Genomic DNA, 22,887 nt, shown 5'->3' with positions numbered 1-22,887 from the left:
AGTGTGTGTAACGTTAGGCTTTCAATGGGTATGTTTCGCATGCCGAAACAAACGCGCAGTAGCTTTAATGTACTTACTTCTTATACTTCTCCAGTTCGGTTAAGTAGTCCATTTTGCAGGACAATGACCGCAACCTCTTTCTCTTGATTTCTCCAAAACATCCAGCAGAACACAGACGTCAAATCCTCACGGGGCAACAAACAGCTCTCGAGAACGCCTGGCGTTAGATCCCACACAGCTTGACCCAGTACTTGCATTTAATGCTATATCCGCGACGATCAAATAAAAAGTCATTAGACGACCTCTTTGTGCTGTTTTGCCAGTACAAAACGAACTGTGGAAGGCACCATCCTTTTTTGTTTCACGGTGTAGTAGAGCAGCCTCAGATGATTTGGCGGAGACGATGTGCGATGCACCGCTCGCGGCTCCTCCTCCTCCCCCTTCTCTCTCTCTTTCTCTCAATTCAATTCAATTTAAATGAACTTTTAGACATGACTTGTCAAGTATTACCAAATCATGCATATTACATTAACCATGAATAAAACATAGTGATACTTGGTGCATAGTATAAAAACTTGGAAATTTGATCAACACATAAACAATAAGTAAAAGACCTCAACTCTGCACCCCCATTTGGAAAGAACCCATATGAGGATATATGCACATATATAAAACCTATATGCAGTATATATGCACATATATGATGATAATATATATGCTGCATATGCCACATATAGGCAAAATCGAGGTGCATGTGCATATACATAGGCCATATACAGTAGGTCTCCTGTGCTTCTTTGTATTCACATATAAGCCCTACATATGCAAGATCTCCTTTATAGCTCATATCTCCCTTTGGCAACTGTCATACATGATGCCTAGCTCATATTTTCTATTATCAAGGCAATAACCAAGAACTAAAACAAGAAAAGAACCTATAAACATATATGGTTTAATATAGGTTTTGATAGGTTTTTTAATATATAACATATGTAAAATTGACCATTTTCCTATATTATATATTTCTATTATATATTACTATATTTCCATTTCCCATTTTCCTATATTATATGTACATCTGTACATATATTTTAGGAAAACGGCCTATATTGTACATACAGTATAATAAAGGAAAACGGTCAATTTTATATGTTGCAAATATTAAAAACCTATATCAAATAACAAATAGCTTCAAGGAGCTAATAATTTTGACCTTAAAATGTTTTTTGAAAAAAACTAAAACTGCTTTTATTCTAGACAGAATAAAACAAAGAAGACTTTCCAGAAGAAGAAAAAAAATATCAGACATACTATGAAAATTTCCTTGCTCTGTTAAAAATGATTTGGGAAATATTTCAAAAAGAAAAACAAAAATCAAAGGGGTGCTAATAATTTTGACTTTAACTGTATCATGCACTTTACATAAATTATATTCATCCATCCTTCCTTCATCCACCCTTCAGCTTAGTCCCTTATTGTGCAGGGGTTGCCTCAGCAGAATGAACCACCAACTATTCCGGCATATGTTTTATGCAGCATATGCCCTTCCAGCCGCATCAATTTGACAAATACAAACACAAAGAGTACATTTAATCTCAGATTCAGTCAGGTTCAGGTCAGGGCCTGGGTCAGCTCATGCCATGAAGAAGGAGGTCAATGTGTGCTGCATTCCAGTGGGACTAATGACGTTTAAGCAATTTCAGGATTTTCTTAAGCTACAAAACCTTTAATTACAAAGGAACATGGAAATAAAAATCTGTAACGCAAAGGAAATGTATGACAATGAACACTTTCAGAGAACATGGAGACTGGGTGGGCCTTCAATGTGGTCTGGGATCTCAAACATATCGTCAGTTCAGCATCCAGAGCCGATCACAGTTTAGACTGTATACTTTAAATATGGCTTTTGGAAAATGGGTAATTTGTAGATTATTTGGTAAGCCGTTGCAACATGTATTCCAAAAAACTAACTTGTAATGTTACCTGCTCTGGTAAGTCAACTTTTTCTATTTCACAAGAAGCTGTTTATTATTGTCTAGTGATTACATATTTATTGGTCACTTTTACAGTGAGTGACAAATAAATGTTTGTTTTGAAGAGATAGTTCTCCACCCAATAATGAACATTTGCTGTTTAATTTACTCATACTCTGCTATACATATGTTTGTTTGTCTGTTGTTGTTGTTTTCTTCACAAAATACAATTTTTAGTTGAACCCTATGCTGGGGAATGATAAAATAAAACTCAACACCAACTTTTGGAAAATTACAAAAATTACTCTATAATAATATTACAAACTAGAACAACTTACAAACTAGAACTTTGTGAGTCAAATAAAATACAGTATAAATAAAATTAATACTATATCTTTAAATGAAATGAGGTGAAATGATAAGTCGGCAATAATCTGAACAATATTGTCTTTATTCCACTGCCTTTGTTCCAAGGGTGTAGATTTGCTCTTGACATTGAACATACATCCCTATTGCCTGTGCATAGAACAGCACAAATTCTCTTTCATGTTTATAAAAACATAAATAAAGGCTTTAAACACTTTATAATAATACAAATATTAATTAATGAATGACGTCCCGTTATTCAGAGGTCAATTTACATGATTTTACTCCAATCTTGAGGAGATGTGAATGTAGAAAATTAAAGCGGCACATGATGCAATTTAACCATTTTATCCCAATTATTATTTTTCATAATCATGAAAGTCAAAATTGAAAATGAATTTCCAATAATTGCACAGTCTTGGTTTTTATTATTATGGTCGACTCCAAGCAAACTTGACTTGTACAGTGGAGGACTGGAAAATTTCCTTGTTTTTGGCACTTCCCACATTCAAATGTAGCTGTCCCCATCTCTTTTGTGGGAGGGAGGACCCGAGAAGAGAATGTAATTTAAACCTTATTTTATTTTGAAGGTGATTAAATTATTGGTAGGGACATTTCAGTAATTGCTGGATATTGGTGGGGACACATCCCTTCCATCCAAATCTACACCTTGGTTCAAGCTTGGTTCAAGAGCGTTTCCTGTCGCGTAACAATGAAGGCAAATCAATTGATAGGGATCTGTAAAATATTAGATTACCAGAGATTGCACTCGCTAACTTATCAAGATATTCAAGCATCCAGGATCAGCACAAGTATATAATTTATTGAACAAAACAATACACATGTTCTACTTTATAGATTCTTATAAATCGATGTAAACATTTTACATTTGAAAGTGTGTCTCATAATATAATTATAATTATCATTATAATACAACATGAACCTCAAACTCCAGAACATTTTGAATGCACTCAGGTCCTGTATATATTTTCATTTACTCTCAAAGTAAGTAGACAAAGTTCAATGTTTAGGTGAACTATTCCTTTTGATGATGACAAAATTGGCTATTTTTTGCTATTGAAATCGATGGGGACCTCCAGTTTTGTTGTATTCTTTGTAAAATATTTTATTATATATTCCAGTGTAACTTATAATTGCATTCAATCAGTACAAATGCACTTTCCAATAAGGTCCCCTTATTTAACATGAACTAATAAAAAAATCTTTATTTATTTTTTTGTTAATGTTAGCAAATAAAAATACAATTATTTATTGTTTGTTCCTGTTAGCTTGATTATAGTATTAACAGATACAACTTTTACTGTACATTTTTAAGAATGTTTTATGTTGAAATTATCATAAGGTTAATAAGCACTTTAGGGGATGTAAGCACTCTGAAATCATATATCTAGTCATCAATATTGCCTTTTCTCAACCTGTTGTATTCAGCTGTGTCAATATACTGATGTGTGTAGATTAATAAAAAGCCTTTTATTGAGTTCAGTTCAATTATTTTTGCCAGTCTTTAAAATAATCATTAAATCTTTACATTTTATTTTTGGGATTACAATTAATAGGCGTAGTGTCTATAGATTTTAAAACGCATGGCATGGTAATGCCACAGATGAGTAGTATGTCTAGGGTAAATTTTAACTAAATGCCTGATTGCATGATAGCTGTTGTGTTTGATGAGTTCCATTCTAGACAATGCAGTCAGTTAGTTTAGTTACTAATTAAATACTTGAAGGGATTAATTACTAACAGACATCTCTAGCGACAGGTATGTACTTTGGCTCTAATGACACAACTTCAGGATTTTTGGTTGTTTGGTTGTTCTTTGTCTCTCGCAGTGTCATGAGTGAGAGTCTTCAATTTAACAAGTGATTGACTAAGCTGAAATTAGCTCAAATTTAAAAAGGTAAAACATTCATTTATTCATTTTCTTTTTCACTTAGTCTCTTTATTATTTGGGGTCGCCACACAATCAGGGGTCACCAACAATCCAGCGTATGTTTCTCTTGAATACAAAAGAAGATATTTTGAAGAATGTTGGTAACCAGTAATCATATGGCTTAGTATTTAGTTTTTTCCTACTATGGATGACAATAGCTATGTTTCCATCCACATATTTTTAAGCACATGTTTGAATATGACATCAAAATGGACAAGACTGGATGGCATTAATACAGGGGGTTCCAAACTTTTCAGTCTGCAATCCCAAAAATGGTAATCTCAGTGACTCGCAACACCCACTATCTTCTGAGGTGGTTATAAACATAAAAACATTGCTTTCAATGGCGCACACACACACACACACACACACACACACACACACACACACACACACACACACACACACACACACACACACACACACACACACCAACATGTCTAAAGAAACACAAGAATACTGACCACAAAAAAGTGGAACAGTCTAACAAACAACAATATAATTTTTATGCTCATTTATTCTTTCATCAATCACTTTCTTTTCAGCATAGTGACTTTGCTAATCAGGGATCTCCACAGTGGAATGAACTGATAACTTATCCAGCACATGTTCTACGCAGGGGATGCCCTTCCAGATGCAATTCAACACTTGGAAACACCCATACACTCGTGCATTAACTCTCATACACTTCGGCCAATTTTGTTTATTTAGTTCACCTATAACGCATGTCATTGGACTGGGGGAGAAACCAGAGCCCCCAGAGTAAACCCACGTGAACACAAGGAGAACACGCAAACTCCACAAGGAATTGCCAACTGGCCCAGCCAGGGCTCAAACCAGCGACCTTCTTGCTGTGAGGCCAAAAACCCCTAAACTCATTTATTAATTTGTTTAATGTAATATTAATCTCACCCAATGAGACTGGTAGGCAGAATGTTTACATCACAAGTCTATACTGTTTAATTTTGGAGACCGCCACTCAGATATCTTACTGCATGTTCAGTCTTGGCCTTTATTTTATTATTTCTAATGTTATTTATAGTTTTAATGAATGTACTGGTGTTGGAACCTGTGTTTACCTCATTCAAATCAATCTGCTGCATTAACGCTATTGATATGGCGTTAATCTAATGTAAACACCCCAGGGGATGCAATTGAATAGGAACAAAATATTGAAAGGCTGATGGATTATTTTTTTAATGTAACTATATTTACTATTAGTACTATATTCTATATGTTATGAATAAAATATGGTAATTCTGATTTATTGTTTGATTTTTTAAAATCACCAAGTGACCCTCCAATAATTTCCACCTTTGTCCTGCCACCCCCACTTTGGAAACAACTGCATTAATAAAAAATAAAAAAACTAACCACAAATCTCAAATGTTGTTTTAGTCATTCTAAAATGCTTCAGCTATTATCTGTCATCAAAGCCATTCAGTTTTATTACCTCCCAGAACTGTCTTGAGTGGCTGCCTCCCAAAGAGCTGTCTCATGTCACAGTCTAAGCAAAGGTGCCCAAAGTAGGGCCCGCAGGCCAAAGTTGGCCAATGGTAACCTTTGGTTTGGCCCGCCATGCCATTCAAAAAGAGAAAAGGAAAAGGATGGAGAGTTGGTTAAAGGGTGATTTTCCAATTGACCTTTTGTTTCATGGTTGAATTGAGGAGCTACAAAAAAAGGCAACTAAAATTAAACGTTTCATTTAAATGTTGTAAAAGAATCAGACTTTTAAAATTTAAATACTGTCACTTGACAGAGGTACAGGACATGGCAAACAAATCATGCCAAATAAGAATGTTTATGTTTTTAATATAATAAGTATATTATAAAACGTAAAAAATATAGTTTTACAGCAATGTTTTTTAGTTATTTTTAAAAAATACACAAATAAATGAGAAATTACCCATGGAAAATTTGATGTAATACAGGTTGATATTTAACTTCAGCCCACAGCAATTAATCAAGTTTGGTTTTTGGCCCTTTATAAGAAAAAGTTTATGCACCTCTGGCCTAAAGCCATCTTTTGTTGCATTTAATTTATTTTTCTTCTTCTGAGATGCAGGCATTTATTATATTGAAACAGACCCCTGACTTCTCCAAACTTCAATTTGTTTTATATTTGGTACACTGTAAACCCTAATGCTGTAACTAATTAATTGAATTGAGTTTTATTAACTTAAATCATTAAAATTCGTTTATCTTAATTAACCTTGATCAGTATTTAGAACTTTTTCTTATTTTTGAGTTTGAAAAAATTTAATCTTTCAAGTAAGGTGAACAATTCTGCTGGGTTTAATTTATACAAAATGTCTCTTTAAAGTTTCATTAACTCAAAATCTGTCAGCCCAGTGATTTTGCGTCTGACGTCATCCAGGTTCACGTACGTGCTCATGCTTCATTCGTTTTTTTCAAGATGGCGGATCGGCATCGCTTCACACTATAGTAAGTAAAATATTTACAAATCCAATATTAAATGTATGTTTTAATTAATATAATCACAGTAACAGTTCAATGTAATGTAGAGTTAATCAGGGTGCGTTTACATGTCGTACATTACAGAAAACATGTTTAGCCTCACTTGTTGCTAACTAACGTTAACATTACTGTTTAAAAAGTTAGAATCAGTGCAATGTTAGCGTTAGTTGTAATGTGTTAACTCTGAATTTTAACAGAGTGTGATAAAGACAAAAATATTTAAAATCGGCAGATTACATTTTTCAAAAAAATTTAAATCTTGGCGCGAGTATGCCTTTTCTCAGCCTGTGCTGAAGTTGTCATGGAGACGCGCGCTCTCACAACCGCATGTCATGGCGCTGCGCTGAACTCCATCCAGTATGTGAATGTGGTATTATCTTCGCGATCTGTAGGCACTTCGGAAACGAAAGGCGCAAGAAACGTAACGTTAATCATAACTCAAATGATCTCCGCCTAAACCCTAAACGGTATTTTCTGATGACGCGCAAAAACGTAGTCTCAAAACTTAACTCTGTCACACGCAGCTTGTTGCTTGCTGATCCATGTATGAGGATAGCCTGACGGAGAACATTTAAGCTGCGCTCCTCACCTGAGCAGGTACAGAGCAGAGCTTAAATTTACACTACCACATTGAGGTAAAGTTGGTTTTATATTCATACATTCATTTAGTAACAACTTGTGACTCGCTCCATAAATTGTTTACCATGGTACTTTGTCTATTCGTTCTGAAATCACATGCAAGTATGACATGAAAACAATATCACACTAAATGCACTATTTTTTTTGACTGAACAATGTTGTACTTTGAAAGTCATTGGCTGCTAATATGATTTCACCATTAAGAATATGCAAAAATTACCTTTCTGAAATTATATTATTAAGGAGAAAGTCTGAATGTGTAAATATAAAACTAACTTTACCTCAATCACCAGCACTGATCAACACTTAATATTTCCTCGCGCTTAAGACGACATCTCTGCATATCAATGATTACCTGATTAATGCGATCAGTTAAATGAGTTTAAATGTCATTTAGGTCAAATGTATTTTAATGGTATGATAAAAGTTTTTTTTTTCAATCTATTTTTTAAAATGTTTACTCTGGAGAGAATATAAACAGCCTAAAAAACAAAGTATGCATATCTATAACACATTAATACAAAATTATGTTATTAAATAAAATAATAACAAAACAAAATATTTAAGACGTGGTAAACGAGACATAGTTTTCTGATGTGCAAATTTTGTAGCTTAAAATATATTTATATCTTAAAAATATAAATATTTTAGTATATATTTTTACATCATTAAACAATAAGGTAAGTTTTGTTATTTCTAGCTTTTAAAATCAGGCCTTAAATTTCTTTGTCGTCCTATTCTGTTTTAGAAATTTCAATACTGTTCAAATTAAATCTGTGTTCATCGAATCAAAGCAACTAACATGATAATCAGCTCTATTGCTAACCATTTTGGAGGTTAACGTTAGACATCATGCAATTGAAAAGGTCGGGTGTTGCTGACTACAGATAGGTTCTTAAATGGAGGCATGTGAAAGGTGGGTAAAATATTTATTTTGTACTACTATGCCTGGCATATCCAGATAAAATAAATATTACAGTGTATTTATCAATGATACTTTTGCAGCAAGGAAAGTGAAACTTCAGCTAGACCTTGAGTTCAGTTTACAACATGAAGATCCTGCTTTCACCAACTGATCAACACCTGATTTTCATCTGAGGTAAAAAATAGATAAGTAAATGAAACATAATAATAATATTAATACATTTTTTCTAGAATTGTATATTTTGTGGTGTGGGTTTGTTTTATGAAATTCTCTCTTGTTTCTTTTTGCTGTTTGCAGAGTACCAACATGTTACAAATGAGAATTTTCCCCACAAATTCTTTGCACAACTGGACCACCACCTATTTCATTTGATGACAATTTTAAGGCAAACAGCATCCAAAACTGGCAAGACAGCAGATTCCCTGGCTAATCTTTTAAAGGTTTATGATGAGCAGGTATGTTTGGGGTCACGTGTTAAAGTATACATTAAAATATAATTAGAATTTTTTTTTTTTTTTTTATTGATTCTTGATTTCCAGGAACTGCATGATGTCAGTTCATGACGGACTACTGTTATCAGAGGTCTTTTGGTCTTGCTGCGTGAGCGTGACTTAAGATTCTTTAGGAACACCCTGGTAAGACTTCATTCATTCTTTTCACAATTAGGCATGTTTAATGAAAAGATGAAAGTTTTGAAAACTTTTACTTAATAACATATTTGTAATCACGAATAGTTGATGAATCATATAATATTGGCTCAGTCATTGTGATACTGTCCTTACATTAATATCCTTGAATTATATTTTTAGATTGATAATCCTGCTGACTGAAGATGCTTTATTGGCCCTGCATTCACTGAGGGTCTCTGTTGTCCTGAAGAATGAATTGGACACCACCCACAGCACACTTCCAGACCTTTCTTGTCTTGTATGGATTAATGTATGCTCTTCACATAATATATAGTAAAGGACTTTGAACTTGTGCAAAAAGTTTTGCTTGGCATGGATGATGGAAAATAAAAAGTCTCGTAGCATGGAAACCTTAAAGAATGAGTTAATGTAGAGGTTTTTTTTTTTTTACTTAATAAAGACTGTCTCTGGGGTAGTAACTTCAAAACATTTATTTACCTTTAATTGGTAAGTAAGCATTTTATTATATATAGGGATAGTTTGTCCAAATGTAAAATTCTGTCATTTACTAACTCTTCACTTGTCCCAAACCTGCTTGAATTTCTTGCTTCTGTTGAACACAAAAGTTAAGTAAAGCTGACAACCTGTAACCACTGACTTTCTAATAGGAAAACAAATACTGTGGAAATCGGTGGTTACAGGTCTCAGCTTTTTTTTTTTTTTGGTCAAAAATAACCTTTTAAGTGTTCAACAGAAGAAAGAAACTCAAACAGGTTTGGAATAAGTAAATGACAGAATCATAGTTCAACCAAGACTGAATATATATATATATATATATATTGTAACGAGCGATCACATGCCACGTCGCCCTGGTCGCTAATTTCACCCAGCTGGACCATCATCAAGCCAGGATTTCTCACAGCTGGACGGCATCACGCGGAGAGGCATATAAGCCCAACCTACGCCAGGAGAAGATGAGCTTCATTCTCTCAATGACTGCCTGTGCTAATGCTTGTCTCTTTGTCTCTCCATAGCGGACTCCAGCTCGTGACGATCCTTCACCCGACTACTCACTGTCCTTCACCTACTTCCCGGAGCACCAGAGCACCTCACCTTAAAGAAGAGCACCTTTTACACCACCCACACTTTGTAAATAAAGCACCCTCTGGGGACTTGTCTGTAAACTCATCCTACTGTGTCGCTGTTTTCCCTCTGCCTCGCTACAATATATATATATATATATATATATATATATATATATATATATATATATATATATATATAAAATCTGCTCTCCGTTAAAACGAAATTGGGGGAAAAAATAAATGGGGGCGAATAATTCTGACTTCAACTATATATATATATATATATATATATATATATATATATATATATATATATATACAGTTTCTGTGTAGTTTACACTAAACGAGTCACTTCATAGAATGTGCACTTATTATTTTTTTAACGAATGCCTTAAGACTAAGTTTTACACTTATTAATGTATTATTAAATTTTATCAAACTTATAGTTGTTTTTTCTTGAGGCTCTTATGTTTGATATCATATTTACATTGTGGGTAATTTTTATTAAATTTAGAATAGTGTTCATTTTCAATCTCTTTATGTCTAATAGTTTTTATCGTTTTAAGACATTTGTAATTGCATAGGAGACAAATTTGAAAGTACTGTTGGACATTTTTTCTTTAAAAATAAATGTCTAAAATGGTATTGTCTGTGTGTTTTAAATTACAGATTTATTTTGACAGATTTATGGGGTTTAAAGATTAAAATAATGGCTAATTTTATTTGTGAAACTGACTATGGAGAAGTTAATTTAAAAAAAATGCTATCAAAATGTATGAGCTGGGTGACTAAGTATGTAAAGGTGAGATAAATAATTAAAAATAAGTTAATTGCTATTAAAATGTATATGCTGGGTGATTTAAGTATTTAAAGTTGAAAGAAATTAAAGCAATTAAGTTAATTGGTATTAAAATGTATGAGCTGGGTGACTAAGTATTTAAAGTTTGGAAAAATTAAAACAATTAAGTTAATTGCAATTAAAACGTATAAGCTGAGTAACTTGGGTATTTTAAGTTAGGTGAAGTGTCTTGCATGAGTACAACAAACTCAAAACTTAATGTTTCTGTTTACTTAAAATAGATAATTTCATAACTTAAAAAATTTGACGTAACTGATTACCTCAAATTTTTTGAGTTTTGTCAACTTATTCGGGATTACAGTGTACCCAATGATCAGGAATCAACAATTTTGTTCTCTTTGACTCGTTGGAATAAAACGTTTGAGATTTCAGTCTTTGAGTAAAATATTTTGACTTATTTTGAGCATCAATCAAATTCTCATCATTGGATGTAAACATCTCAACATTCTTATAGTCAAGAGAACAAAACTCAAACTGGTTTGGATAAATGACGGGTGAATATCTGATGACACAATTGTAACTTTGGGTGAACTAAACATTTAATATAAGAAAAAGCTTAATTATTTTGGAATCACATTCATGGTTGATTAGCTGGTAAGGATATGAAAAAATTGTTATTAGCATCTGTATCTGCTTTTTCTCACTGTTCAGTCAATAGGTCCCAGCTCTCATCTTCACGAGGAAATTTTTGATGAATTTCCAGTGGGAACTATTCTGATAGTTCCAGGTGTTTCATTGTGACAAGAGCCCTTGACTACTCAACAAAACTCTTCACTTCCCGCTGAGACCAGCCACACTGTCCAGGTCTTTTTCCCAACACATCAATTGATAACAGAACTTTTTTTTTTTTTTTCACATAATTCTGCCAATCACTGCATTTTCCTGATTTAGTTCATTCTCATATTTATCTATTTTTTATTTCAAACGTTAGTTTCAGAAAATAATTCCTCAGTACTGGTCTAATCATCAGGCAGTGTTGGCAGCCGCCCAGGGTTACCAGGGCTACTCATTTATCATGTCTAAAGCCCCACAGAGGTTAAAATCAGGAAATCATTGTGTCCAATAGTCCGCTGAATAGATCAGTAACCCTTTATTGTACCTGTTTACAGGGATCTATTCACATGACTACTCTGAATTCGGGTTGTTTGTTAGTTGCTAGACAACAAGCGTTATTTGGTTACTGTTGTCCTAACCATAACAAGGTAACAGGACACTTACAAGTTGTACCAATAATACAGCCGTATAACACTAAGGTTTAAACATTATATTTTAGATTTATCTGTCTTAGTGGTCTGACATTACTCTCACTGTTACTGTAAACTTCACAATTTACAGTTTATGATTTGTTCTGCATTGTAATAGATTTACAACACATATATCACACCACACACTTAAGACAAACATTAAACAACATTAATAGCACTGAAAACTGCAACTACCTCTTCCCATTAAATTCAACAGATCAGTCGCACAAAGAACAAAATAAAATTGTTAATGTCTTGGTCCTTGCCAAAGAGACCATACACCAATATCCTGAGGGAAGGATTTGAAATTTGGATGGGATATATCAGATGTAATTTATCAGGTTCATCAGGCCTTCTTTAACACCTGGATTTCATAGGATAGCCCCAGCACTTTTAACCCTAATAATTTACTGCAGATGTTTAAAACCATAGACAGTGAGTTCTTCTGTTTTACTTTTAATGAAGCAAACAAACAAATCAATGAAAAGTTCAAATAAATTCTATTTAGGCCTTATAAAATGCCACCATCAGAGTCCTATCAATTGAACTTCACTAAAACTTTCACAGACAATAAAGTCTTTGTTGGCCGGTCCTAGTCTTTTAGTATTTACATCAAAATGTAATTTATTACCAATAATAGTACCTAGGCACTTAAAACTTTTTACTAATTCGATCTGTTGGTTGCCAACCATATAGTACTACTTCTAGCTTCCGCCGCAGGTCAATGCATACATAATCTAGAACATAGTCTAGAATTAGTAAAATAGACTTTTGTGACTGAGTTTGGATGATAAACTTTGAACTTTGATGTTTTTGTAGCATTCCCCTGACCAATAGTGCCTTTCTACAAGTTTATGCCAAAGGTTTTTTTGAAATCAGGGTGTAATGTGAGTAAAGGTATAAACAAGGATGGGCATTATTTATGATACAAAATTTTCAAATATATTCAAATGTAAAATAGTATTTTGTAATTTGTATTGGGTTGATGAAAATGGCTTAATATTTTGTATGCAAATACTTAAGTGTCTTGAATTTTTTATTTTTTTTAAATACTGTAAAATACTTTGTAGGAAGTCTTCATGTTGACATCATAAAAATGCGGCCTCGGATTAGCGCTTTCTTATTTGCCTAGGCTTGAGATGAGAACAGAAAATGTATTTATATTGAAGAAGGTGGTCAATGCTTGACTAAAAAGTTATGCATCACATTATGCCGATACCTACAATACTTTGCTGGTTGTTCAAATTTCCAGTTATACAGGTAATAAAGAGGAAAGATGGATGACAAAGTAGGACACTATATGAAACACAAATATTTAATAATAATAAAATTCAGTCTATACAGACTAGTCAAAAACACTTGACGCTGGATATATGGCATTAGAATTAATAACTTCATTTTTAATAATTTTGAGATATCATGATTTTATGTTGTGCACTGAAGAATTTATATGAAAATACATATGAATAAAACTGGAGATTTTTTTTTTTACAGAATCAAACAGTTGAAGTCAGAATTATTAGCCCCCCCTCCCCCCCTCCCCCCCTTTTTTTCCCCTCTTTTTTAAATATTTTTCAAATGATGTTTAACAGAGCAAGGACATTTTCACAGCATGTCTGCTAATATTTTTTTTCTTCTGGAGAAAGTCTTGTTTGTTTTATTTCGGCTAGAAAAAAAACAGTTTTAAATTTTTTTTAAACCCATTTAAGGTCCAATTTATTAGCCTCTTAAAGCTATATATTTTTCAATAGTCTACAGAAATTTATCATTATACAATGACTTGCTTTATTACCCTAATCTACCTAGATAAGCCTTTAAATGCCACTTTAAGCTGTATAGAAGTGTCTTGAAAAATATCTTGTAAAATATTATTTACTGTCATCATGACAAAGATAAAAGAAATCAGTTATTAGAAATGACTTATTAAAACCATTATGTTTAGAAATGTGTTGAAAAAATTATTCTCGCCGTTAAACAGAAATTGGGGAAAAATAAACAGGGGGGCTAATAATTCTGACTTTAACTGTACATCAAGTATACCTATTGAAAACTGTGATTTTTTAAAATATTTTTTCATTAAACACTTCATATATCACCCTTTTAAAATATAAGTACATGTTTTATGTAACAAGATTTGAAAATGATCAGACAAATGTAACTAAGATGTACTAGTGGTTATTGCAGATGGTAATACCCTGGTTATACCTAGAGCAATCCTTTTATACGCTAATCTTGAATTTAATCATTTGTTTATAAAATAACTGGACGTTTGTCGATATTCCATGCTGTTTTTTATGATTGTTTAATCACAGTTATGTGCGTCTATTGTGCTGGAATGTTTTACAGTCTGTGGTTGGTTGGAATGTGCGTTTCAGTGTGCAGCGCCTCCGGCTTTCCGTAGTTTCACAGACAGTGATGGAGGAAATGCGGATGCGCTAGATGCTTGCGATTCGTCCTTTTCCGACATATCACAAACTCTGTCGTTTAGTCACGTTGGAGCTCAGATAGACGGCGTCGCGGATTGTCTTTAAAATTCGCAATCTTTTATTTTTTGAAAAGGATTGATTTCTTCTTTGTTTTGTGTAAGTTTGATCCATACTGAGCGCGTCACATTTCTGGGCCTGTCGGGTTTAGCATCTGCGCTAGCACAGATAACTGCTGCTCTCTTTGTTTTCAACAATGCTTTTGGTTGTTGCGGGAGATTTGTTTTTCCTTTTTAAACCGTACACTGTATGTTCATTGTGTTTCGGGGTGTATTGTGCTGGGTTGGTTGGTAGGTATGACTGAACTCGACGAGGCTATTGGATGCTGTCTTTAGCTGTGTGATTTGTGATTAAGATAACAGATTCGTTCGTTGCGAATACAATGTGTTACCGAGGTGCATTTGAATGTACACATTTGTAGCAGTTGCTAGTTCGAATGGAATATTGGTGTAATTTAGCGCGGTTTGTGGTTTAGCGCGATAGGGAAGTATGTGTGGAAGTGCGCTTTGGTTGAGTTACATAAAGAAATCCGGGAAGTGAGTGAAGCGACTGTAACGTCGACGGAAAGCCCCTTGGTTTGATTCACAGAGTGCTGAAATTTGTGTCGTCTACCCTTCCATGTGGATGGACCCTGGAGTTTGACATTGAAAGTCGATTTGGATTTTATTTTTTTCTTTGGTGGGAAGCTTTTTAAGGATTCAGGTTTTTTTTTGTTAATATGCAGGTCAAGTGTAAACAATGATTTTGCAATACAATTGAACGTTTGCAGGGGTAGACTGCATTTCTGAGTATCATAATTTTTGTTTAAAGCAGTGGTTGTCTGTTTTTAAGACAAGGTTGACAGATTTGATTTATTTATAATTTATATTTTCATCTTCAAGTCATTGGGTGTAATGACTTGACTCAAAATAGGGACCTGTTTCAGTAAGGAGGTTTAACCAACTCATAGTTTAAACTTGAACTCTTTAGTTGACTCAGTTTTAGTTTTTAGAATAGCTGATCTGAGTTGGGTCAATCAACTTTGAGTAGACTAAGAGTTAAGCGCACACACCGCAACTATAAAAAGGCATTATCAATGGAGCGCAGATATTACGAGTCACCATGGCAACATCTGAAAAAAGATCAGCATTTTTTTCTTCAGCTGAACTTGATTTGCTCATGCCCATATATTTAAAAAAGGACCACCATTGCATCAGTGAAACAGTAACAGTTAGCATGGGAAAACATAGCTGCTTAGTTATGCATAAGGTAACATTTAATGTATTTACATATTTTAGTATGATAAAAAATATGTAATGTAATGTGCGACATTTATTAACTTTTTACTTGAAAAAGTAAGGAATTGGCTGTATTTTTGAAGTTATTTCAGATGTAATTTCATTAAATTACATAAAATAGGCTACTGCATAGTTTCTACAACAAATTTGACAAAACAAGAATGCCACTAACCTTAACTCAATGTTTAGTGGAAATATCTAATTTAAGGTTCCCACTTTAACACGCACGTTAAGATAAACGCTTATAATAAAATTTCAAAAATTTAGTTTATAATAGTTTTAAAAGTGCACTTGTGTGGCTGACACAGAGAAGAGATGCTCTTGATACGTTCCATACGTTCTGGAGGTAATTAATAATATAATAACACTAATACTGAAATGCAAGATTTACGGAGTAAGTTACCACGGTAAAGTTATCTCTCTTTCAGAAACAGGCTTAACTTACCCTGCTTTCTCGAGTTTGACAAACCTACCATTTTGAAATGGAAAACCCGAAGTTTTTGTCATTTCAGGGTGGGTTACACAGTTTTCACTTAACCTCCTTTTTGAAACGGGGCCCTGGACTGTAGCTTGAACTGTTGCTTCATGATTACTTTTCATACATTAAAAAGGAAATAATAATAATAATAATAATATATATATATATATATATATATATATATATATATATATATATATATATATATATATATATATATATATATATATATAAAACTTGCTTGCAATATTATTGTCATTATTATTGTAATTTTTTGTAAGTTTGTTTTTTGTCCTCTTGTTGACTGGTTAGGTTGATTTGGTTAGGTGGCAGTTGGTAAATGGTTTGTGAGCTTCATGCTAAGGTCCTTGTCCTTTTAAATACCAAATGACCTGATGCAATTCATTGTCAAGCTGTTGCCAGATTTCAATCTTTTAGTGACTGGATGGTATAAAATACCAAGATTTAAAATGCAAAGTATTTAAGACTTACAATCTTTCAGCATGCAGTGGTGTTTTGATTATGGAAAAAAAAACAAAAAGAAAAAGTATTTGAGCAAATAATGTTTGGGCAAAGACTGGACTTGTTGTTTTTAAATGCATATTTGCATGTAGAAACTTAAAGGATGTTGTTGATGGTTGAAGAACGAGTTTTACCTGAAAATCCAACGTAGGCTGTCTTGTTGAGCAAAGATGCTTTTCTCTGCTGCAGATGTTGTATGATGTAAATTGGTTGTTATCGTTGTCAGTTGTGTATGTTTATTGGCCGGTGAGATTTGTTTAACTTACAAGGACTGCTAACATTGGTTTTAAAGTGATGGTTGGGATCTCTATTGCATATTATGTGATATGGAGGCAACAGTTTTGTCAGCGATAACGCAATTATATGTGCCCCTTCTGTCTGCAGGTGCTGTTGTGTGTGCTCCATCATGGCTGTGGTCATCCGATTACAGGGACTTAGAGTCACTGCTGGTTCTGAGGACATTCGGAATTTCTTCACTGGCCTCAGAATCCCTGATGGTGGGGTTCATATAATTGGTGGGGAGCTTGAGGAGGCTTTTATAATATTTGCATCTGATGAAGATGCAAGACGAGCAATGTCGCGCTCAGGGGGCTGCATTAAGGGGTCTACTGTCAACTTGTTTCTAAGTAGCAAGTCAGAAATGCAGAGTGTTCTAGAGGAAAGCACCAGAAGATCAGAGTTAAAAAATAGGGCCATGTACAAGGAGCCTGTGAAAAGAGCTTCTGCGGAACAAGGTCCTCTGCCGTTCAGTAAAGACACCAGACCAGATGTACGTAGGGCAGATCATCCAGAGATGAGGGGAAGGCCAGCTCCGTCTACATTCAATGAGGCACGACGCCAGAGAGACGGGGATGCACCAGAGAGAGCCGAGGTTTATTTAAAATTAACGGGCATGCCGTTTTCTGCAACAAAAGACAACGTCCATAACTTTTTTGCTGGGCTAAAAGTTGATGATATTCTGTTTTTGAAAAACCCTAGAGGAATGTTCAGCGGAAACAGTATGGTGCGCTTCACCACCAAAGAGGATGCAATTGAAGGTCTTAAGAGAGATCGACAATACATGGGATCACGGTACATACAAATAACGAGATGCACTGAAGAGGAGTGGCTGAAAGAAGGAGGTCTCATCGTTGCAGCAGATATGCGGAAAAGAACACCAGTAGAGCGAGTGAGATCTCGATCTCCCATTTCCTACAGGTCAAGATCACGATCGCCCTCCCATGAAGAGTACTGCATCATGTTTGAGAACTTGCCTCCTTTGGTTGAAAAGAGAGATGTGAGGGTGTTTCTTCAGCCAGTTGCTTTAAAGGATGATCAGATAATTATCTTCTCCTCGAAAAAGGATGATAAGTCCAAATCGGCTGTTGTGGTGTTTAGAAGTCTGACAGACTATTGTGCTGGCTTGGCTCATAATAAGGAAATGATGTATAACAAGGTAGTGTATGTGTCACCCATCTCCAAGGAGAAAATGGTCACCATGTTGGAATCATCCATTGATGCTAGAGGTGAGGAAAAAGGGTCAAGGCGTTCAGCTGAAGCCTCACAGTCTCAGCGAAACACTCCTGACTCTCAGTTGAGGTGTCTATATGTACGCAACCTCCCGTTTGATGTTCGAAAGGTGGAGATCATGGACTTCTTTCATGGATATGCGCTCACGGAGGATAGGGTCATCTTATTGCGGGATGAAAGAGGAGCTGGGCTTGGTGAGGCTTTGGTCATCTTTCAAACTGAAAAGGAGGCCATGACGGGACAGTCCCTAAACGGACAGAGGTTTCTTGGATCTGAAGTCATGCTGAAGTGCATAACGATGTCCCAGATGGCCCAGTTTGGTGTGAACGACCAACCGATGGTTAGCCCGCAAGAAAGGAACTTTCAAGAACGGAACTTTCAGGATCGGAACTTTCAGGATCGGAACTTTCAGGATCGGAATTTTCAGGAAAGGAACTTTCAGGAACGGAACTTTCAGGAACGGAACTTTCAGGATCGGAACTTTCAGGATCGGAACTTTGAAGAAAGGAATTTTCAGAGAAATGAAGGTTTCAACGATGGTCCTGGTTTTGTTAACAACCAGATGCCCCAAGGTGATTTTGAGATGCCGCCTAATATGCACCAAGGTTATGGAGGTCACGAACACTTTGAGCCTAATTTTGGGCCGGGTCCTGATGGCAATGGTCGTCAACATTACGAACCTCCTGACGCGCAATTTGACGCTCCGACCTGCGTTAAGTTGGTCAATCTGCCCTCACAGATAAGAATCGAAGAAATCTATGACTTCTGCTATGGGTACAGAGTGATTCCAGGATCTGCCTCGTTGCTGTTTGATAGGAATGGAGCTCCAAAACGTTCAGCAACTATAGCATTTGATAACCACAGAGAGGCGCTCGTTGCTGTTCGAGAGTTAAATGGACGACCAATTGGCACCAGAAAAATTCAGGTTTTTATTTTGTAGATATGCTTTTGGGCAACATCATTGTTGAAACTGGCATTTTTCAAAAAAAAAATTTCTTTTAAAAGTTGGATATGGTTTCTATTGATTTAAGTGAAGATGTTTTCTCTCATTTGCTTGCTTTCCACAAAACTGCTGATGAAAACTGCTTAAAATTAGATTCAAAGCTTGAATAGCTTGATTTTGATAAAACTGCAAATTGTATGCATGTCAGTGACAGTATCTGGGGTCAGTATTACGTGTGCCATTAAATGTTTTTCTCCTCCAAGTAATGAATACTATAGATTTTACAGTACATAGGTGTTAAGATTTTTTTTAAATGAATTTGATTAAAAATGACCTTCTTAACATTGTGAGGTTGTAAATGTTCTCATAAATACAGAAATATTGTCACTTCATATTTGATGCAATTAAAGGTCGCAGCTTGTTCTTCACTTCTTTCTTTGGGAGTTTTTTTTTTTTTTTTTTGTTTTTTTGTTTCATTTGCCTGGTTGCTTGAAAACAAACTTTGAAAATAACTATCATTCAGTACCAATCAGTATTAAATCCATTTGAAAAGAGATCATGAAAACAATACCAATGCTATCGTCTACGTGAACACCATGAACACAACTACAAAACACAATCCCATGAAAAATGATGTCCTGTGCATTAGTATTTTTTCCCCTAAAGCGGTGGTTGTCAATCCAGTCCTCACTAGGCATGGAATAAACGTTTTTACATTTTACCGCAGTTTGGAAAAGTCAAGGTTTTAAACCCGCCAATTTTTTTTAAATACCGTTTCTAAGATATGTTTACATTTTTTTTTTTTTTTAGAAACAGTTGAAGTCAGAATTATTAGCCCTCTTGGATTTTTTTTTCTTTTTTAAATATTTTCCAAATGAAGTTTAACAGAACAAAGAAATGTTCACTGTATGTCTGATTATATATTTTTTTCTTCTGGAGAAAGTCTAATTTGTCTTATTTCTGCTAGAATAAAAGCATGCCTTAATTTTTTAAAAACCATTTTAAGGTCAAAATTATTAGCTCTTTTAAGGATTTTTTTTTTCGATAATCTATAGAACAAACCAACGTTATACAATAACTTGCCTAATCACCCTAACCTACCTAATTAAACTAGTTAAGCCTTTAAATTGCTCTTTAAGCTGTATAGAAGCGTCTTGAAAAAAGATCTATTCAAATACTGTCATCATGGCAAAGATAAAATAAATCAGTTCTTACAGATAAGTAATTAAAACTATTATGTTTAGAAATGGGGCTAAGAATTCAGGGGTGCTAATAATTCTGACTTTAACTATATATATATTTTTTGCTTTTTATAAAACATCCAAAGATGCCATTTTCAATTGTAAAGAAATCTGTTTTTGAAACTATCGAAGACAGCAGAAGTCAATCATTCATTGAAATTATCATCGTTTACTGTTACAAAATATTTTAAATGTTTCTCAAAATAAAATACCTTGTGTTCAAAGGGGAAAAGTTCTAGTTTTTAACTAGACATTTGAAAAATAACATTTTGGAGCAGTAATCACAATACTGTAAAACTAATATTTTTATCCAAGGTTATATTGCAGAATCTTATATTGTGCTTATATCATTATACCAAGCCTAGTCCTCATGCCTCACTACTCACAAACTATGTTATTTCTCTATGAATAAATATGATATAAATTCACACATTGCACACTAAAATGACTTTTAAATTAAATGCATTTTCTCTCTTCAAACAGGAATCATGGCGGAATGTTTTGTGGAGGGTGCTTTTTGTCAAATTAAAGAAAAAGATGTGAAATGTGCAGTGAGTGGTGGAGATTGATAACTGCAATTGAGAAATGCTGGTCCATGGGCATAAGTTCGTAGCACAAAGCTAAATGTGTGCAGGTCTGTAGTGTTTTTTTGCAACGTAACAACATTGCCTGTCATATACAAAATTTGTTTTTTTTTTCCTTCCCCATCTATTTTTTTAGATCTGAACAGGGCAATATTGTCTGTTTGTGAAACTTTTGAAAATGCTAAAGAAATAACTTTAAAGTTTTTGTGATTTACATCCTGTAAATGTACCTTAAACTTCTAAAATTATTGAAACACTGTCATTTATGTTACTTTGAAGGATAGTTTACCTGCAAATTACAGGTGGCATCAGTTTCGGCAGAACTGGCGAATGAAGTGCTTTGAATAAAGTATTTGTTTTATGTTCATTTTTAAGTATAATAGTATGTTTAACATTAAATATATTTGACTTAGTTGAATAATATTTTATTATGTTAAATAATGACACCTTAGAAAATGACAATTGGTCAGAATAACAGCGTGTTTTTTTTTTTTTTTTTTGATTGAAATTCAGGGTTATTTTGGGTTGTCTTAAAACCAATGTAAACAGAAATTAAGATTTTTTTTTTATTAAGAGCCATTTTTAATTAAGAAAACTTTTGCATATAAATGTAATGGCTGTACTGCTTCACTGGAGGTAATGTGGCTAGCATGACTTTCTTAATGGGTTACAGAGTGTAGCTAATAAATACCAGGTATAAGAGTGATATCTATAGTTTTTGCTGTCATCAAAAGTCCAAGGAAAAAAAATAATGCTGGACATAATACCTATATGGCTCTGTATTTTCACATGTGAACTGATGCACTTGATGCAAACAATGTTCACTTTGTTGCACAGAGCTATTATAAAGACCTCTGTTCTTTGTCACATGCATGTTTTACCCATATTTTCATCATTATTATTATTTTTGTAAATTTCTGGCTGTACTCGCACTAGGCAAATTTGTTATTGTCCCCACCTCCCCTGTGTGCATTTTTACCTTCCGATTTCGTGCACACTTATGTCATCGATGCAACTATTTTAGGTCATTTAGAACACCGTAATACACAGCCAAATATTTTTCTGAGCAGATTCACCACATTTGAAGTTGGAGCTAAACAATGCAGCACACTGGCCCTCCAGGACTGAGTTTGGGCACCCCTGGTCTAGCTCCACTGAGTGCATTGAGTATAAGTTTGAAATATGCAGTTTCAGCTTGCAAATCTGCATCCAGATACTATTGCACGGTTAGGAGAGTTTAGTGCACTGGTGTCAAATCCTGTCTCTGGTGGGCCGTAGCTCTGCACAATAGCTTTAACCCTAATTAAACACACCTGATCAAACTAATTGAGTCCTTCAGGCTTGGATGAAACCTACAGGTAGTGTGATGAAGCAGGTTTGGAACTGTCCAGAGCTACGGCCCTCCAGGAACTGGATTTGACATCTGTGTGTGAGTACACCCTCAATGTGATGGCTAGGCCCACACGGAATCTGTGTGCGCAGACTTCTGCAGATTTGTAGCCCATCGTTGATTCTGTTTATTTACTAGTGTAAATGTGTGTACATTTATATTCAGTTTTTAAATTAATTTCAGTAATATTATTAACTAATATGAAAATATTTATATGATGTATTTACAATACAGTTTGTGACATCATATTTTTTGTCCTTTGGTTGATATATGAGAGACTTGCTTTGTTTACCAAATAAAGTGGATCTAAT

General features: G+C 34.4%; 2 protein-coding genes and 1 long non-coding RNA gene across 4 annotated transcripts in view; 2 read left to right on the top strand and 1 right to left on the bottom strand.

Moving 5' to 3' along the window:
* The window catches only part of setd2 (SET domain containing 2, histone lysine methyltransferase), a 49,182-nt gene extending 48,732 nt beyond the window's left edge, over positions 1 to 450 (bottom strand). For both annotated transcript variants that reach the window (XM_087286719.1, XM_087286718.1), the window contains exon 1: positions 78 to 450. The gene's annotated coding sequence lies outside the window, so the exon portion shown is untranslated. The remainder of the gene's footprint in view (positions 1 to 77) is intronic.
* Positions 451 to 8,629: 8,179 nt separating this feature from the next.
* On the top strand, positions 8,630 to 9,381 carry LOC147840221 (uncharacterized). The gene is made up of 3 exons (XR_015511150.1): positions 8,630 to 8,787; positions 8,872 to 8,967; positions 9,142 to 9,381. It is a non-coding gene; the product is annotated as an uncharacterized LOC147840221 (long non-coding RNA).
* A 5,165-nt stretch (positions 9,382 to 14,546) lies between these two features.
* Positions 14,547 to 19,789, top strand: rbm12bb (RNA binding motif protein 12Bb). Its single transcript, NM_001290140.2, is given in 2 exon segments — positions 14,547 to 14,731; positions 17,294 to 19,789. A coding segment is annotated over 1 exon segment (2,043 nt). The 5' UTR covers positions 14,547 to 14,731; positions 17,294 to 17,315; the 3' UTR covers positions 19,359 to 19,789.
* Positions 19,790 to 22,887: the final 3,098 nt, after the last annotated feature.

Source organism: Danio rerio, chromosome 16, assembly GCF_052040795.2.
Source record: "Danio rerio strain M-AB ecotype USA chromosome 16, GRCz13ab, whole genome shotgun sequence".
Classification (NCBI taxonomy): Eukaryota; Metazoa; Chordata; class Actinopteri; order Cypriniformes; family Danionidae; genus Danio; species Danio rerio.
This window is presented reverse-complemented; position numbering and strand designations above follow the sequence as displayed.